This window comes from Xyrauchen texanus, chromosome 11 (assembly GCF_025860055.1).
Source record: "Xyrauchen texanus isolate HMW12.3.18 chromosome 11, RBS_HiC_50CHRs, whole genome shotgun sequence".
Taxonomy (NCBI): Eukaryota; Metazoa; Chordata; class Actinopteri; order Cypriniformes; family Catostomidae; genus Xyrauchen; species Xyrauchen texanus.
Genome location: NC_068286.1, coordinates 36,162,802 through 36,177,545, shown reverse-complemented (window position 1 = coordinate 36,177,545; position 14,744 = coordinate 36,162,802). Strand labels below are relative to the sequence as shown.

The following is a 14,744-nucleotide window of genomic DNA, read 5'->3' as shown; positions in this document are numbered from 1 at the left end:
AACCGTCCAACCAACACAACATTTTTAATTTTTATTAAATTAAATTAAAATAGACCATGGTATTCTTTGAAGTGCCTTGGAGTACCATGTTATTGTGAAGTATTATATATCTATCTACACATTTATACAGACAAAACACAAATTATATAAAGATTTTCTTTAATTAATAGCTAATATGGCGTTATTATAAGTCACAAAATAATACAGTAAGAAAATAAATTATTCAACACATCTTAACATGATAGCACTTAACAAGAAGATCACATCCTTACATGGGTTTAATCAGAAATACTTAATTGCCCATTGCCTAAAATCTGTGTATGTTATAAATGTGCTCCAGGATGATGGAGAATGGAGAAGCACCTTGAACTAAATAATGTACAGTGGCTGGTGATATCCATTAGTCCACAGACATTTCAACAAAGAGGTGTTGATGTGGCTTGTTGTAGAGATTCAGGATGCCATCCAAATAGTGAAGGGGATGATTACTGTTGGCAAAATTCCAAAGATGGACAGAGCTTCCAGATAAAACATCACAAACAAGCACAATAGTAGGCTTAGGAGAGAACTGGTCTTGCTGCATACAATCTTGCGCACTGCTTTGCAGAACTAGAAAAAAAAAGAAAGAATTCCAAAGCTAAGACTTTTCCCTCATTCAATTTTGCATGCATTTAATTTTGCATTAGAATTCAGCAGAATCTTTTGATGAATTAAAAATGCAGAAAGGTCAGTTAAAGGAATAGTTAAAAAAAAAACCTCTCATGATTTACACACCCTCTGGCCATCCCAGATGTGTATGGCTTTCTTTCTTTTTCTGAACACAAACAAAGATTTTCAGAAGAATATTTCAGTTCTCTAGGTCAATACAATGCAAGTCAACAGGGAAATTTAAAGCTCAAAAAAGCATATAAATGCAGCATAAAAGTAATCCGTATGATTCCAGTGGTTAAATCTATATCTTCAGAAGTGTTTTATAATAGGTGTGCACTGTAAATTATTTTTGTTGTTTTGACAGTATTATTGCTGAATTTCCAACTGCGACTTACTATAGATACTGTTCACAGTATGTTACTGTCAAACTGAGCTGTATTCTTTAGGAAAAAATTAGTGGGAAAATAATTACAGTAATTTACTGTTAAACTGCATGAGAACTGGCCATATCTGAAACCTGTACATACACAATTTAGGGGAAATTTTAGGCATTATTAAGTGATCTATTATCAAAAAGACAAAACCTACTGTATGAACATTGAGTCTCCACTCAACTCACATCAGCCTTGAGAGGAGCAGAGGCCAAGTTACCTCTTTTTGCCTGAACCAGGTTAGCACCAAAAATCGTAACAAGAATACAGTTACATTCAAAACTATTTTGATTACTGAAGAGATTACTTTGCATTTTATTGTCATTTGTTTCATTTAATATTTAGTCCTTTCAGATGGAAAAATGTATACATATATATATGATGAGATCCAAAGTGCATTTGAATAGTGGTGAAACACTTTCTTATGCTACATTCATACGAGCAGACAGAGAAGTAAGTTTGGAGCAGAAGAAATAGACCTTAATAAACCTTGTGTTAATAAACCTTGTGTAAATTGTCAACTTTACACTGAGCTAAAATGCTATTTCTAGCCATTTTACATGACATGTTACCAGGTACGATCATATTTTTTTCATCAAGAAAATTCACGTTGAATCATACTTTCGTTTTTCTAGTAAGACCTTTGATGTTAGGGCAAAAATCATATTCTTGATAATAATGTTTGTATTGTTTTCCTGTAAAAATATCAAAAAATCTTTAAAACAAGATCAATTTGATTTATCTTGTTTTAGAAACAACATTGCATAAGATATTTAGGTTCTTCAGAGAATGTATTTTGAACGTGTGTATTTTGTCTTACTGTACAAGTAGAGTTTTTATAGTCAAAACAAGTGAAAAAAATCTACCACTGCTGAAGAAGTAATCCAAAGTATTTAGAATGTGTTACTGACCTTGAGTAATCTAACGGAATACGTTACAAATTACATTTTACAGCATGTATTCTGTAATCTGTAGCGGAATACATTTCAAATGTAACCCTCCCAACCCTGAATGTTAGTGACTTCTATCTCAATCCTTTCTGAATGATGCAGACATTTTTGAGAGTGTATTCTCTCCCTTGTAGCTTAAATGTCATGTTGATATAAAAACATGTCTGAAGTTCCGTGATATGAATTGATTTTTGTATTTTTGTTCTCTAGGTTTGAACAGGGGGAGTATTACAGAGTGTTATTTCAGTCATTTGGACATCTGGTGAACTTAATATTAATGTATTTGAATGGACTTTTATTTGTGTAGTAACATTTACTCATAACCTTTATGAGTAATATTTACGTGATAATAATTACTGTGTAATAAATGCTCTGTTTGCAAAAAGACCTCAATTGTTTAATTTGGTAATAGATAGAAGTGTATTACTCTAACTCTGTCAGCTCAAACTGTGCTTACTGTGGATAGATCTATGGACACTGCAATTTAATATACAGCATACAAACAATTATCATAATTTGACTGTACAGCACATACTGTAAATCATTACAGAGTATGCTGTAAACTATTTATATAGGTTTACAGTAATTTTATGGATGTAAAACTGTGGTATGAAATACAGCAGCCTGCATGCTATATGTTGCCATTAAGTTACTGTGGATTTTACATTAAAAAAAAATTACAGTGTGTGTTAGAAACAAATCAATATTTAAGTCCTATTTCCTACTTTCACATCCACATTTTTTTTTTTTTTTGCATAATTTTACCATCTATTGGTTGGAGCTGGTCAAAGGTGAAGATTTATAGACCATTTCAAGAACTATTCTTAGGTGTGAATGCTTGAACGCTCGGTCTCAACAACATGTCTGGATAAGTCCCTTCAGGTAAACCTTTGATGTTCTTTGAGAAAATATGTTATCTCAGAGCCTTATTTAAGGATCCGGTAATGATACCAGAAATGATTCAGAATCAGTAGCGTTCTAATTCATTTGTTATTGTTTACACCCTTGAAATGATTGACAGTGCATACGTTCTGGCCACCACTCTCTTGCATTGTGTGTACCTCCATACGTAGCCAAATCTCAACAATAAGTACATCACATGCCCAATTAAACAAACAATGCATTGAGGGAAGGGGGTCTTAGCCCTTATTAGGGCGGAGAAGACCCTGCGGAGGCCACACCTACCTGGGAGGGGAGGCAAATTTTGAGTGGCAATACATCGCAAGGCCTATACTTAGGTCTTATGCGGAACAGTAGTGCGGTGGTAGATCCAGCCTCGCAGGGGGGGAAGCATACAGCATGGCACCCGAGGCAGCTGTAACTGCCTAAGGAAAACACGGAGTCAACTCTCGTGAGGGGACAGAACCGTGGTTTTACACACAGGGGGAGTCCGAACAGGAGGCCTTACCTGTGGGGCCCCTATACCAGTACAGGGTAGCTAGAGGTACCCGCAGTGGTTTGGGTCGGCGAGTTCCTCCGCAGAACTGCGACCCACGAGGGCTAGGGAGGAGTCAACCAGTGTCCCAAACCTGGGATCTCCTGGGAAAGAAGGCACACTGTTTCCCCTGGTTAGGGGGAAGGGCGCTGGGTGCAAGCGATTCACCCAGTCAGATCGTGGATGTGCCACCGAATTCTACGGGCTCGGTACCTGAGAGAACACGGGACGATACTGACTCAACTCGGAGATTGTAGAATCTCGCAAAAGTGTTAGGTGTTGCCCAGCCCGCTGCTCTACAAATGTCTGCTAGGGCAATGCCCCTAGCCAGTTCCCACAAGGACGCAACACTCCTGGTGGAGTGGACTCGGACTCGCAAAGGGGGGGGGGGCACGGCCTGGGTGTGATAAGCCAGGGAAATGGCGTCGACAACCCAGTGGACGAGTCTCTGCTTGGAGACAGCATTCCCTTTCTGCTGTCCCCCAAAGCAGACGAAGAGCTGCTCAGAGCGTCTGGTGCTCTGTGTGCGGTCCAGGTAAATACGTAAGGCACGTACTGGACACAGCAGTGAAAGGGCTGGGTCTGCCTCCTCCCGGGGCAGCGCTTGCAGGTTCACCACCTGATCCCTGAAGGGTGTGGTAGGAACCTTGGGCACGTAGCCCGGTCGCGGTCTTAGGATCACGAAAGTGTCTGCCGGACCGAACTCCAGGCAAGCGTCGCTAAAAGAAGAACGCATGCAGGTCCCCGACCCTCTTGATGGAAGCGAGCGCGATCAGCAGGGCGGTCTTGAGAGAGAGGGCCCTGAGTCCAACTGAGTCAAGCGGCTCGAAGGGGGGTCTCCGGAGTCCCATAAGGATGACCGAGAGATCCCAGGAGGGAAACAGGTTAGGCCGGGAGGGAGTCATCCTCCAGGCACCTTTTAGGAACCTGACGATTAAGTCGTGCTTACCAAGAGACTTGCCGTCTACCGTGTCGTGATGGGCCGCGATAGCGGCAACATACACCTTGAGGGTGGAGGGGGACAGCCTCCTCTCCAGCCTCTCCTGAAGAAACACGAGCACTGACCTAACTGCGCACTTCTGCGGGTCTTCGGCTCGGGAAGAACACCAGTCCGCAAACAGACGCCACTTCAGAGCGTAAAGATGCCTGGTCGAAGGGGCTCTGGCTTGGTTAATAGTGTCTATGACGGCCGAAGGTAGGCCGGCTAGATCCTCCGCGTCCTGTCCAGGGACCAGACGTGGAGATTCCAGAGGTCTGGATGCGGAAAGAAGGTCCTTCCTCAGGGGAATTCGCCAGGGAGGGGCTGTCATGAGAAGCGTGAGATCCGAAAACCACGTCCGGTTGGGCCAGTAGGGGGCCACCAGAGTGACTTGCTCCTTGTCCTCCCTGACCTTGCATAGCACCTGTGCAAGAAAGCTCACTGGGGGAAAAGCGTACTTGCGCAGCCCCGTGGGCCAGCTGTGCGCCAGAGCATCTGTCCCAAGGGGAGCCTCTGTGAGGGCATACCAGAGCGGACAGTGGGAGGTTTCCTGGGAGGCAAACAGGTCTACCTGGGCCTTGCCGAACCTGTCCCAAATCAGCTGGACCGATTGGGGGTGGAGCCTCCACTCTCCGCCGGGCACGTTTTGCCTTAACAGTGCGTCCGCTATCACATTGAGGTTTGCCGGGGATGTGAGTGGCGCGCAGTGACTCCAGTCGCTGCTGACTCCAAAGGAGGAGACGACGGGCGAGCTGTGACATGTGGAGGGAGCGTACTCCGCCTTGGCGGTTTATGTAGGCCACCACCGTGGTGCTGTCTGTCCTGACTAGGACATGCTTGCCACGAATCAACTGAAGAAATTTCTTCAGGGCAAGAAAAACGGCCAGCAGCTCTAGGCAGTTGATGTGCCAGCGCAGCGGGCTTCGGTTCCACCGGCCTGCGGCTGCGCGCCTGTTGCACACGGCGCCCCAACCCAATTTGGAGGCGTCGGTTGTAACGAAAACACGACGGGACACCTGCTGCAAGGGTACTCCTGCCCATAGAAAGCAGAGGTCTGTCCAGGGTTTGAAGGTTTGGCGGCAGGCGGGGGTAACTTCCACGCCGTGCGTGCCGTGGCGCCATGCTCGTCTCGGGACTCGAGTCTGGAGCCAATGCTGAAGTGGTCTCATATGCATCAACCCCAGTGGCGCGGCTGCCGCGGAGGATGCCATATGCCCCAGGAGCCGTTGGAAACGTTTCAAAGGGACCACGGTGCCTGGTTCGAAAGAAGAGAGGCATTCCAGCACTGACTGAGCACGCTCGTTGGAGAGACGTGCTGTCATTGAGACTGAGTCTAACACCAAACCGAGAAAAGAGATGCTCTGGACCGGGGTGAGCTTGCTCTTTTCCCAGTTGACCTGAAACCCTAAACGGCTGAGGTGCTCGAGCACCTGGTCTCTGTGTGCGCATAGTAATTCCTGTGAGGAGGCCAAGATGAGCCAATCGTCGAGGTAATTGAATATGCGTATGCCCGCTCCTCGTAGCGGGGCAAGAGCCGCCTCTGCGACCTTCATGAACACGCGAGGGGACAGAGACAGGCCAAAGGGGAGGACCTTGTACTGATACGCCTGGCCGTCGAACACGAACCGTAGAAAGGGTCGATGTCGAGGGCGAATTGAGACGTGGAAGTACGCGTCCTTCAGGTCTACCGCTGCGAACCAATCTAGATGCCGGATGCCAGATAAAATTTGTTTCTGGGTAAGCCTTTTGAACGGGAGTTTGGACAAGGTCCGATTGAAAACTCGCAGGTCCAAGATCGGTCGTATGCCGCCGCCTTTCTTGGGTACAACGAAGTAAGGGCTGTAGAAACCCTTCTTCGTTTCGGTCGGAGAGACAGGCTCTATCGCGTCCTTGATTAGAAGGGAGGCGATTTCCTCGTGCAGGGAGTGGGCATGTTCGCCGTGCACTGCGGAGGAACGAACGCCCACGAAGGGGGGCGGAGACCTGGCAAACTGAATTGTGTAACCGAGTCGGATGGTCCGGTGCAGCCACCGTGACGAGCTGGGCAGTGAAATCCATGCCTCTAAGCTCCGTGCTAGGGGCACCAAGGGGACGAGTATTTTGGACGTACCCGGCGGGGCTTCGCAGCGGTGCGGAACAGGTAACGCGGCGTCGGGAGGAGCTGTGGCGTCCTGAGGCTCTGGTGCTGAGAATAAACTCAAAGCACTTACCTTATTCCGCGCACCCGGCAGGGGGCGGGTTCGTGACTGAGGAGGAGGTCTGATGCTGGCGTCCTCTGGACTCGTCTGAACCGGCCGGCCGGGGAACAGTCGTGGGGCTGAGGGCGGAAGCACCGCATCCTGGGCGCCGAGACTGTTGAGGCCTGAAAGCAAAGTGCCGTGAGAACGGCATTTGCGGGCCATGTGACCCAGAGGTAAAGGAAATAGCTCTTTTATTGAGAATTTGGGTACCGCAGCCCCCGCCAGGGGGTGCGGCAAATGAAAAAACAAAAGATTCTCCTCCCGGCCCTCCACCGAGGGACGGAGTGGTCTTACCACCTCCGGAGCTAACTTCTCGTCCTCTGGGTCCGCTGTCTCAGGGACGCTTGGGAGCCTTCCGGGTCCTCGAAGGGGTCCGTGAGGCAGGGGGCGTACGCTTCCTGCGGTTTGCTCGACGCCGGGGCTGAGAGCTGGGCCCAGGTTGGGGCGGAGCAGAAGGTCTTCTGGCCACGGGAGGACGCCCTCGGCGAGCAGGTGGGGCCTGGGCCGTGGCGGCAAGCTTGCGGCGCGGCATGATGTGCGAAATGGCCTCCGTCTGCTTCTTCACCAGGGAGAACAGCTGGACAAAGTCCTCAACGGTGTCACCGAAGAGGCCGAACTGGGAGACAGGGGCGTTGAGGAAGCGAGTCTTGTCAGCTTTACGCATCTCAACCAAGTCCAGCCATTGCTGACGTTCCTGGACCACCAGAGTGGCCATCGCCTGCCCGAGTGCCTGCGCTGTGACCTTCGTCGCTCTCAGGGCGAGGTCGGTCACTGAGCGCAGTTCCTGCAGCGTGTCGGGATCAGGGCCACCCCCGTGCATGTTGCGAAGTGCCTTGGCTTGGTGGACCTGCAGGAGAGCCATGGCATGCAGGGCGGAAGCGGCACGTCCGGTAGCGCTGTAGGCCTTCGCGGTGAGCGAGGATGTTGCTCTACAGGACCGGGAAGGGAGTACAGGGCGGCCCCGCCAGGTGGTAGTGCTTCCAGGACATAAGTGGAGCGCAACAGCTCTATCCACCTGGGGGATCTCCGTGTACCCGTGGCACGCTCCGCCGTCGAGGGTGGCGAGGGCGGATGAGCAGGTGGCGGTGTGACGAGTGGAGAGGGGTGCTCTCCACGAAGACGTCAGCTCATCATGCACCTCCAGGAAGAAAGGAACCGGGGGGGGGGCGAGGCTGTGAGCGGCGCCCCACGCCCAAGAACCAATCGTCCAGCCGTGATGGCTGTGGGGAGGATGGAGGGTTCCAATCCAGGCCCACGCGGGGGGGCGGCTGGAGTGGCTTGCTTACGGTTGTAAGCAAGCCGCGACCGCAACGTTGTCATGGTCATGTTTTCGCAATGAGAACATGAACCATCCACAAACGCAGCCTCAGTGTGATCACTGCCCAGACACACGAGACAACGCCTGTGGCCGTCGGAAGCGGAGAGTACTCTACAGCATCCAGGAACAACACAGGGGCGGAAAGACATCTTTATAAAGACGCGTCCTTAAAAGGACGTTCAACGCCGCTGTGTTTTTTGCTCTTTTAGAGGAAATTACTCTTTTAAATAAAATCACTCTTTTATGAATGAAAGAACTCGTGAGAGATCTTTCTTATCTGCAACTGTTGATGCGCTCAGGGGCAGGAAGTGCACAGCCGTGCAAACAGGAGAAAGCCACTGTTGTGCGCCGTAGAATCCAACAGCATGCAGCAGAGGATAGCAGGAACTCGGTGTGTAAAACGCAGCAGTCTGCAAACACGACCATAGGCTCCGAAGAAATTTTCTGAATGAACTCCCGTATTTGCGCCACTTAAATACCCGTATGTCCGGGGGCGGGACATGCAAATACTGGTTGCCAACTCTCATTGGCCTTTTTTCATAGTTCAGAGGTGAATATCGGCGCTCAAGAGAGACCCCTAGTGTCGCTTCTCTGACACAACCTGGAGAGAGCGACAGAAGGGGAACTATTCTTCTTTATCAATTATTATTTCTTAGGATCTAATTTATGTTCATCCTTTCAAAACTGAAACTTTTGAATAAGTCCTATTTCCTACTTTCACATCCACATTCTTTTTTTTTTCTTCTTTTTTTTTTTGGCAAATTGCATAATTTTACCATCTATTGGTTGGAGCTGGTCAAAAGTGAAGATTTATAGACCATTTCAAGAACTATTAGGTGTAAGGAAGTGACGTCTTTTTCCCTTGAACATTTCCTGCTAGTTGTTGAACTCTTCAAAAGAGCAGCGGGAGATGCTTCATTTAACGTGAATTTAACATTTACATGAAGTCATTTTGCAGATGCTTTTATCCAACAACATGTCTGGATAAGTCCCTTCAGGTAAACATTTGATGTTCTTTGAGAAAATATTTTATCTCAGAGCCTTATTTAAGGATCCGGTAATGATACCGGATATGATTCAGGATCAGTAGCGTTCTAATTCATTTGTTACTATTTACACCCTTGAAATTATCGACAGTGCATACGTTCTGGCCACCACTCTCTTGCATTGTGTGTACCTCCATACGTAGCTGAGATATTCTCTTATTTTGTGTTATACAGAAGAAAGATAGTCATATACATCTGGGATGGCATGAGAGTGAGTAAATGATGAGAGAATTAAAATTTTTGGGTGAACTATTCCTTAATAAAATAAAGTACAGCTCAATTCTCGAGAATCTAAATCTGATCACTAGGTGGTGGCAATGTGCTTATTTGGTACTACATTGCTGGAATTTCCCAAATGATTTATAAAGACCCAATTTACCACCACAGATTTCATGATTCCCATGGCTGATTTTGATTTAATGGAAAAAATATAATTTGGCTGGTGTATTCTGTGGTAAACATAGCATTTGTCCTTTAGATGACTCTATGTTTTAGATTATTGTGGCAAAAACATACTTCCACCACTTTTTTTTTTTTTTTTTAGCTAAATGTTTGAGTGGTTTGTTTTGTCGTGCATGCTGTTGGAATATCATCATCTGCCTTTAGGCTGAAAAAAGAAAAAGAGATGATGTGTTGAAAGAGATTACTGTTTTCTCCTCGGAATTTACAGATTAACATTCTTGCTCAAGACTAGCTGCAAGCAACAGAAACAAAACATTAATTAAACATCCTCAAATTGCAAATAATAATAATAATAATATTCACCTCCACCCTCAATGTTCAATTAGCCTGAACTCTCTTGAAGTTTGCGGTCCACCTGTCCTCTACTTCACAGTTATCGTGAATTTAATGGTTTTGGTTTAAATCATAACCTGCACCTATTAACAATGTCTGATTATTATAAATATATTATTATAGGGCTACTTCTATTGAGTTACTTGTCAGTTTGACATGTTTTCAGTTTTTGAATTTAAACAATTTGGCCTAGAAGTTTTCGGAAGGCTTAAGACATTTTACTTATAATCTCCTGAATGAGTTCAACTCATAAATGAGTTAAACACATAATTCAATATTTCTTGACTTTCCTTTAATTCCAAGTTACTTTTTATTTATACACTGCAAAATTATTCCACCATGATGCTTTATAAAAATAATGATGGTACTATTTCTCAACGGGAGTACATTTCTTAACCTGATTTATGTGTGACTGTAATCCCATTTGAAATGGAATTACTGCTGTTGCCACACATACTTAACCTACATAGTTCTCCTGCTGAAGTAGCCTGCTGGTCAGCATTACAATGCAGATTTCAGGAGTTTCAGGTAAATAGCAACTGTGATTTGTCTGTACAACTGTCCTCACACATTAACAAAAGAAACCTTAAATAAAGTTGAATGTAGCACTGCAGGATACAGGGCATCTCTGATTAAATATTAAGAGTCATTTTGGAAGAGCGTTCATCAACTGCCTGAACATACTTCACCAATGTCTTTTGATAGGAATAAATCTCACCTGGTAGGTCTGAAAGCTCATATTGGTGCCATATCTGCAGTACATCACATAATGTTCACAGTTGTACCACAGCAGACTGTAATTCGCATAGCCCAAGAGCTTCTCAGCTCGCCTAGCTACTTCCTCACCATCGAATGATGGCCGACTGCACACCTTGTCCATGTGGTTGACAAGAATCTCTGCTCCATATGCAAAGTCCTCCACTGAGTCCACTCGGACAGTTGCTTGTTTTGTTATCACACCCAAAATCAGACGGTTGTTAGTCACCATTTTCTCAAGGGCCTTCTTGTCCATGGTAAAGACCGGCAAGATATCAGGGATGAAGTGAGCCACACGGTTGTTCCCCAGATAGATTCCAAAATGTGTGAAGAGGGTTCGAGGGACCTCAAGCAAATCTCCTCTTTTAAACATGGAGATGTCATATTGAATCACTTGCTTCTTCTTTTTTTCTTCATAGTCTGTGATCACAGATATAAAAAACAAGCTGAGCAACTCTAGAGGATACATCCCGAGGAGGAGATGTGGTGGGCTTCTAGGAGGCCTGGAACCTGCCAGTTTTATCCCACTGAAGGCAGACTAGGGAGGGGCTTGAGGATTACAAACCCATGGCCACTTTAAGAAAAATCTCAACAATAAGTACATCACATGCCCAATTAAACAAACAATGCATAGTTACCCAAGGACTCTTTAGGCTTTCTCACTCTTTGTTTTAAGGGGATGAAGTTGCCCAATCTTTGTTATTTCAGTACCAAAGAAAAGTGAAGCAATTTTTAACGACATTGTATAATGAGCAAATATGTGTTGCAATAATGAGCCTTAATTCCTTACAATTTCGCCCAAATTTGGACAAATGCCTTTTGCTCAACTGAACGCATTAGTGGGAACCTTTCTCTATTAGAACTTGAAAACATGCCAGGACATTCAAACAAACATACATGTACACATTTTCAGTAGGAAATATTGCCTGGTTCAATTGCATGAGTGTAATTGTAAAAAATGTAATTGTATGCAGTTGAAACCATTCTTATTTATCGACACTTAAATTTAAAGGGCTACATGTTACTTTTGTGCTCGTTTTTTTTTTTTTTTTTTTTTTTTGTGGATAATCTAAAATTCAATCTGTGCACTTCGGATGCTTTGAATGCAATAAATGCAATCTATTCTTTATCAATTATTATTTCTTAGGATCTAATTTATGTTCATCCTTTCAAAACTGAAACTTGTGAAATAAAAGATTAGCAATTGATGTTAATTAGGCAAGATATGAAAAAGCATCTGACCCTTTGAATTGACATTTATTAACTTGTTAAAAAATAGTCCACATTATGTTTAACAATTATAAATATACAATACAGTAAAATTGTAGCCTACATAAAACTGTATAAGAATCAACAAAATTACCAGTTAAATTACCAATAGTAAAAATACGCAACTATCAAAGACAGTTTTTGTTGGAGGAAAAAATACTTTTTGAACTAGTATGAAAATATTATGAACTTTTGGTTCATAGTCCATAAATGCTCATAGTTCATTGGTTTAGACGTGTTTCGTCTCTTATCCAGCCATCCACAACATGAAAGGAATGATAAAGGTTGGAAGTGCGGTGAACGGCGCGATTCCAAGAAAAAACATGGACAACATTCCGATGACAGTGGTTAGAAGTACACTCCTCTGGTCCCGGATAACACATTTTAAACTTTCACAGAACTGTTGAGGGAAAGAAATGGTAAAAAAGGTGAGTTTCAGGGCACTGAAACTAAAAACACATTTGTCATTCGCCTGAGACTGCACCGCAGCTATGTTTTCTGGGCGTGTATCTCCCCGAACCTACTTGCCATTGAACTTGCTACTTGCTTTTGTTCTTTTTTTTTTTTTCACTGAAAATAACCCAGATTTTCCAAAAAGCTCTCAGTCAGCCAAATGACGTGAAGTACGTTGTACGTAGAGATGGCAGCAAGGAATTGAAGAGAAATGGAAAGGGAAACACAGTAGCTACTAAGACAATTTGTGGCAAAATTCCATAGTCAAAGATTGCATGGGCCCCTCAAATGCAACCCTTCAAAACAAAAAACAGAAAAGGGCATTTTAGGGAGGTTCCAACATAGCAACACTTTTCTTAAGTACTTTATCTTAAAAAGTACTTTAGCATTAACCCTTATTGTTAAAATGGCAAATAGACGTGCAGGAATCCATCATTTTGTCATTTGCCCCATGAACACATTTTGAGTTTAAACATGTGAAAGTATTTTCTAACGATGTTTCTATCATCCTTTAAATGTTGGCTGATATCACATTTTAAATGCTGATTTACTTAAATCCATACAACAAATGTGTTATTGGGACAATATAGTAGCTATATCAACATTTTGAAATGTTTATGAAAAGTAATCAAATATGATTAGCCTACTATTAAAATGTCTATTAAAAATAATTTAAATGGGAAAAGATTATGGTTATAAAAATAAAACCTAAAAATAACCATCAGAGAACGTTCTGTATAAATTATCGTTAGGTTGTCAAAAAAAAAACAAACACCTTGCAACGTCATGGGAAAGTTAGTTTATGGTTATAAAAATAAACATTAGAGAACGTTATGTGTATTTTCTTATTATGTTGTCATAAAAACCTCCCTGCAACGTTCTGGTCAAGTTAGTTTATGGTTACAAAAAAATATAGCCCTCAGAGAACCTTTGGAATGTTTCTCCCAAATATAACCGAACGGTAACCAAATGCTAACGTTAGGGGAACGTTCTGTGTTGCTGCGTATGATGGCGCAGATCGCATAGTTCTTAACACATTATTAACATTCAAATAGATACAAATGTTATACAACTTTAATCAATTACATTTTTATATATGCTACATATTTGAATGTACATGAACCACTCACGTTATAATTTGTCTCTGATAAGTGATGCGTAAAAAACTCGTTTTCCTATTGGTTATTTGCGCGAACTACGAAAAGGAAAAGGTCTAAACTATTTGTGGTAGATGTGGAGAGTTCACTGAAAAGGAAAACGTGGTGATGGAAGGCAGCGCGCTTTACCTGGTCTGTCTGCAGGCTGACCGCTGTCCCGTAACGGCAGTATGTGACGAAATGTTCGCAGTTATTCCATAAAAGACTGTATGCGATTTGGCCGACAAGTTTTTCAGCTCTTCTGGCCACCTCCTCGCCAGCCAGCGGCTGTTTTCCCAGCGTAGTATCCATTGTATTGAGGAAAATAGCCGACCCGTAAGCAAAATCCTCCACCGTGTCGACGCGTATGGATGCATACTTGTAGATCACACCGAGGAGCAATCTCTTAGTCGTCACTACTTTCTGAATTTGAGACTTGTTGCTTGTCAACACCGGGAGTATATCGGGTATAAGGTGGGCCACTTTGTTGTCACCGAGATATATGCCAAAATGAGTGAACAATGTACGAGGAACTTCCAAGAGATCCCCGCGCTGGAAACCAGTGCTCTCCTCTCGACGCTTTGTACATCTTTCTTGCTTAGACGGAGTGGTGCTGAAAAAGTTAAAATGTGCAAGAAGGAACGTTTTCTCCAACAGTAAAGCAAGGGAATCTAACATTTTGCAATGCTGCTTAGGTTACACCTCACCACTTTATATTAGTAGTGGCTCACTATGACATCACGGCGTAAGTGGGTAGACCATTGGCCACTATTGATGCGCTGCGAGCCAGATGCAAAGGCATCTGTGAAAACACTGGTTAAAGACTGCATTCAAACTGACATAACGGAACCTAAAAAAAAAAGGTGGAAATAGTGAAAAGGTCACGATAGGGAGGGAAAAAAGTTAAGAAAATAGAATAAAGTAAAAACAGTGTGGATTAGTGCGCATTGATAATTACGATGTAGGCCTGCAAAGCAATAGTGTATAAATTGATCTTCTTTTAGCCACTTCTACTTCTTCCTCACAGTGTTCAGCAATTAATTCCATTCAGTAATTCTTGAAATACTCCCATTTATCAATAAAAAAAATTTTTTTGGCTCCCAAAATGTTCTGGGAACTTTTGCCTTTGGTTCTAAATAATAATAAAACCTAAAAAGAACATTCCTAGAACGTTAGGAATTGGTTTCCAAAAAATGGCCAAACGGGAATCAAATGTAGGAAAACATGTTAGTGGAACATTCTGTTTGCTGATGATATGTGCCTATATTTAAAAATCTCCCAATTA

The 14,744-nt window shown here is 43.7% G+C and overlaps 2 protein-coding genes across 2 annotated transcripts; both read right to left on the bottom strand.

Annotated features, from left to right (window-relative positions):
- Nucleotides 1-153: 153 nt before the first annotated feature.
- Nucleotides 154-11,622, bottom strand: LOC127652153 (lecithin retinol acyltransferase-like). The gene is made up of 2 exons (XM_052138214.1): nucleotides 10,564-11,622; nucleotides 154-609 (listed from the first exon to the last, which is right to left on the bottom strand). The coding sequence occupies exons 1-2, from the start codon at nucleotides 11,068-11,070 to the stop codon at nucleotides 454-456; spliced, it is 663 nt and encodes a 220-aa protein (XP_051994174.1). The 5' UTR covers nucleotides 11,071-11,622; the 3' UTR covers nucleotides 154-453.
- Nucleotides 11,623-11,848: 226 nt separating this feature from the next.
- Nucleotides 11,849-14,471, bottom strand: LOC127652152 (lecithin retinol acyltransferase-like). Its single transcript, XM_052138213.1, has 2 exons — nucleotides 13,610-14,471; nucleotides 11,849-12,270 (listed from the first exon to the last, which is right to left on the bottom strand). Exons 1-2 carry the CDS (start codon nucleotides 14,135-14,137, stop codon nucleotides 12,118-12,120), a joined length of 681 nt encoding a protein of 226 aa, XP_051994173.1. The 5' UTR covers nucleotides 14,138-14,471; the 3' UTR covers nucleotides 11,849-12,117.
- Between the last annotated feature and the right edge of the window lie 273 nt (nucleotides 14,472-14,744).

What these genes read in the sequence shown, in the direction of transcription:
- LOC127652153 (XM_052138214.1), bottom strand. Translation starts at nt 11,070, where the DNA reads ATGTATCCTCTAGAGTTGCTCAGCTTGTTTTTTATATCTGTGATCACA. An exon ending in TGAGCTTTCAGACCTACCAG is followed by an intron (nt 610 to 10,563) that starts GTGAGATTTATT and finishes TTTTTTTTCTAG; the next exon opens with TTCTGCAAAGCAGTGCGCAA.
- LOC127652152 (XM_052138213.1), bottom strand. Translation starts at nt 14,137, where the DNA reads ATGTTAGATTCCCTTGCTTTACTGTTGGAGAAAACGTTCCTTCTTGCA. An exon ending in TCAGCCTGCAGACAGACCAG is followed by an intron (nt 12,271 to 13,609) that starts GTAAAGCGCGCT and finishes TTCCCTCAACAG; the next exon opens with TTCTGTGAAAGTTTAAAATG.